At 37.3% G+C, this 3885-nt stretch overlaps 1 protein-coding gene across 1 annotated transcript in view; it reads right to left on the bottom strand.

The window, feature by feature from the left end:
- TMF1 (TATA element modulatory factor 1) overlaps window positions 1–3885 on the bottom strand; it is a 32299-nt gene that overhangs the window by 22018 nt on the left and 6396 nt on the right. Inside the window, exons 3-5 of the mRNA XM_017542775.2 lie at window positions 2449–2552; window positions 1692–1818; window positions 793–898 (exon numbers count right to left, since the gene is read on the bottom strand). Of these exons, the coding sequence (XP_017398264.2) occupies window positions 793–898; window positions 1692–1818; window positions 2449–2552 (337 nt within the window). The remainder of the gene's footprint in view (window positions 1–792; window positions 899–1691; window positions 1819–2448; window positions 2553–3885) is intronic.

The following is a 3885-nucleotide window of genomic DNA, read 5'->3' on the forward strand; positions in this document are numbered from 1 at the left end:
TATAATGCTATTAATTTTGTTATTTTATTTTTTGAGACAAGGTCTCATTCTGTCACCGAAGCTGGAATGCAGTGGCATGATCTTAGCTCACCGCAACCTCTACTTCCCAGGCGCAAGCCATCCTCCTGCCTTAGCCTCCCGAGTAGCTGGGATTACAGGCACACACTGCCACCACCCAGCTAATTTTTGTATTTTTAGTAGAGACAGGTTTTCACTATGTTGGTCAGGCTGGTCTCGAACTCCTGACCTCAAATGACCCACCCACCTCGGCCTCCCAAAGTGCTGGGATAACAGTCATGAGACACCACACCCAGCCAATGCTGTTAATTTTAAATCTTCTCAGAGACAAAAATGCTTAATAATTTAAAAATTAAGAATACAATGAAAAATTCACTATCAAATGCCAGAACAATACAATATCATACAGAACCCAAGCTAGGTATTCAGATATTACCTAAATCCCAGAATTACACACTTTGAATATCTTGGTTTAAATGACAGGCTCTTTAGACCTGTTGACAGTTTTTAGGGCAGCACAAATTTCTGTCTATTTTACTAGGGTCTTACTTTTTTTTTTAAACTCCCTAAAAACAAAAGCTACAAACACATATCTCCATCTCAATATATCTTATTCCTCATTATTCCACAAACTGTCACCTACTATTTCTATAGTTTAAGTCCAAATCCTCCTTGCTTTCAGTATTTTAAATTAGGAAGCATCACCTAGTTATGTAGCAAATATTTTTCCTGTTCTTACAATATTTTCTATAGTCAACTAAATACTTTACGCACCTTCTTCCATTAACCCTCGGATCTGCTCATCTTTCTCTTTCAAAAGGTCTGCAGTTTCACTACTATTTAATCTAGTGGCAAGTTCTTCTTTTATGTTTTTGATTTCCTAATAAAAAAGAAATCTGTGAATACCATAAAGAATTACTTTCACTCTAAGAATAGTTCTCATTTTTTCCCCCATCCAAAGAAGCTATCCATAATCACATTCTCAATAAGAATCTGTAAGTTTTGTTCAATTAATCTACTACCTTGGTTAACTGAGACTGAGAAAACAGCTTTGAAAATGATATACAAAATCTAAATCCAAATATACAAGCAAGTTTTAATATGAAAACATAAATGGGCATAAATTAACTTTCCTTTTTTTTTTTTTTGAGACAGGGTCTGACTCTGTTACCTGGGCTGGAGTAGAGTGGTAGATTCATGACTCACTGCAGCCTCAACCTCCTGGGCTCAGGTGACCACAGGCACATGGTACCATGGTTAGCTAATATTTGTATTTTTTGTAGAGATGGGGTCTCACCATGTTGCCTAGGCTTGTCTTGAACTCCTGGGCTCAAGGAATCTGCCCTCCTCAGTCTCCTGAGTACCTGACTACAGGCGCACACCAACATAACCAGCTAACTTTCCGCATTTTTTAGTAGAGACGGGTTCTCACCAGGTTACCCAGGCTACTCTCTTCCTCCTGGGTTCAAGTGACCCATCCACTTCATCCTCCCAATGTGCTGGGATTACAGGCATGAACTACACACCTAGCCAAAACTCTACGATTTAAATGTTAATATATGATATCCTTTTTACCTTGCTTCTCTTTTTTTCCACTATCAAAACATGATGAATGTACTCCTCAAAAATCTGTCTTATAGAGTTTAATTAGCATTATTTTACATTTCGATTACCTTTTTAGCAGCATCTCTCTCTTTGCAGGCTAGCTGAACTTTCTTTTCTGCTTCTGCAATTCTTTGAGTAAACTCATCTTTCAAGGAAGAAATGCTACTGCTTTCTTCTTTCACTCTGAACATTTCACTAAATTTAAAACAATATTTGAGAATGAGGATGGTGTTTATATATCCCAAAGGTACACTTGAGTTCAGTTCTCAAAAGGAAGATAACTTTTCTCTGACATATACCTTATTAAAATAGAACAGTATTGGGCCTATTAACTTTTAAGAAAAAAATAAGGACATTTCCCTTGTTAAGTTTGTTTTAAAATACTTCAAAGAAAACTTGTTAGAAAGTGAAAATGTCACCAACATCTGACATGCAAAAATAACAAAGTAAATACAATGTTTCAATTCTGAATCTTTGTGTGTCACATTTTCCCAATCAGCTCCTGATAGCAAACCAATACCCAGTATTTTCTTAAACTACAGTAACACAGTTTTCTTGAAATACATGTTTTAAATCTGTAATATTAAAAGACTAAAAACGAAAGAGCTTTGCAGTTTTTACAAAATGACTCTCTTCAATGCCAAAGGTAATATGGTAAAGACAAAGCAGAAAAGTAATCTTTAAGGTTACTAACTGAAATGCTATACAACTTTCAATAATGATAAATTACAAAACATTTTAATTTCAAAAACATTCTTAAATATGTACAAAGTATACAGGCCTCCAGAAAATGTGTAACATTATTCACATTTGTAGAATACTTACTCTTTCAGGTTATCATAAGCTTCTTCTAGAAGTGCTTTTTCCTTACTAAGAGATAATAACTGAGCCTCCCTTTTTTCCAGTTTTTCATTCAGAAATTCAACTGTCTGGATAAGGAGAAAGCCAAAAAAGTCACAACACTTAGCTTTAAAAAAGACCATTTCTACATGCAGTTATACCACTATAGTAAAGAAAACAGCTTTATCTCATAAAAATAATTAAGAACAATATTAGGAACACAGAGGATGCAGAACAAGAAGTACTCTTAGCAGGAGATAGGAGAGTAAAAGTAAGTACAACCAGAGAGCCAGTGGGAGTGTAAGTTGAGAAACCACTTGGGAAAACAATTAGGTAATATCTAGTTGGAGATCTATATACTCTTTGATATAGAAAATTTCACTTTTAGGTATACTTTAGAGGAGAAAATTCTTGCATAAATGCACTAGGTGACACGGATAAGAATACTTATTGCAGCTTCCTGGTAATAGCAAAAATCTGGAATAGTCTGTGTATACACCAAAAGGAGAAGGGAGATGGATGCAATCAGAAGAGGTCAAAGACAGGTTTTAAAGACTATATCTTAGCTAGGTAGTGGATATACAAGTGTCTGCTTTCTTTACGATTCTTCACCTGAAACATGTACCCTTTTCTTAATATGATATGTTGCATTTAAAAAACAGAAGTCCGGGTGCAGTGGTTCATGCCTGTAATTCCAGCACTTTGAGGCCAAGGTGGGTGGATAACCTGAGGTCAGGAGTTTGAGACCAGCCTGGCCAACATGGCAAAACTCCGTCTTTACTAAAAATAAAAAAATTAGCTAGGCATAGTGGTGGGCACCTATAATCACAGCTGCTGAGGAGTTTGAGGCTGGAGAATCGATTGAACCGAGGAGGCAGAGGTTGCAGTGAGCCAAGCTCGTGCCACTGCACTCCAGCCTGGGTGACAAGAGTCAAACTCTATCTAAAAATAAAATATAATCAAATAAATAAATAAATAAATAAAGTAGAGGCCAGGCATGGTGGCTTATGTCTGTAATTCCAGTACTTTGGGAGGCCAAGGAGGGCAGATCACTTGAGGTCAGGAGTTTGGGTCCAGCCTGACCAACATGGTAAAACTCATCTCTCTCTACAAAGAACATGAAAATTAGCTGTTCATGGTGGCACGTGCCTGTGGTCCCAACTACTTGGGAGGCTGAGGCAGAAGATTTACTTGAACCTGGGAGGCAGAGGTTGCAGTGAGCAGCACTCCAGCCTGGGAAACAGGGCAAGACTCTGTCTCAAAAAACAAATAAAATAAAATAAAATAAAAGTAGGGCTGGGCACAGGTTCATGCTTATAATCCCAGCACTTTGGGAAGCCAAGATGGGAGGACTGTTTGAGCCCAGGAGTTCAAGACCAGCCCAGCAACATAGTGAGACCTCATCTCTACTAAAAATTAAAA

The sequence above is a fragment of the Cebus imitator genome, unplaced genomic scaffold (genome assembly GCF_001604975.1).
Source record: "Cebus imitator isolate Cc_AM_T3 unplaced genomic scaffold, Cebus_imitator-1.0 Scaffold147, whole genome shotgun sequence".
NCBI classification, from domain to species: Eukaryota; Metazoa; Chordata; class Mammalia; order Primates; family Cebidae; genus Cebus; species Cebus imitator.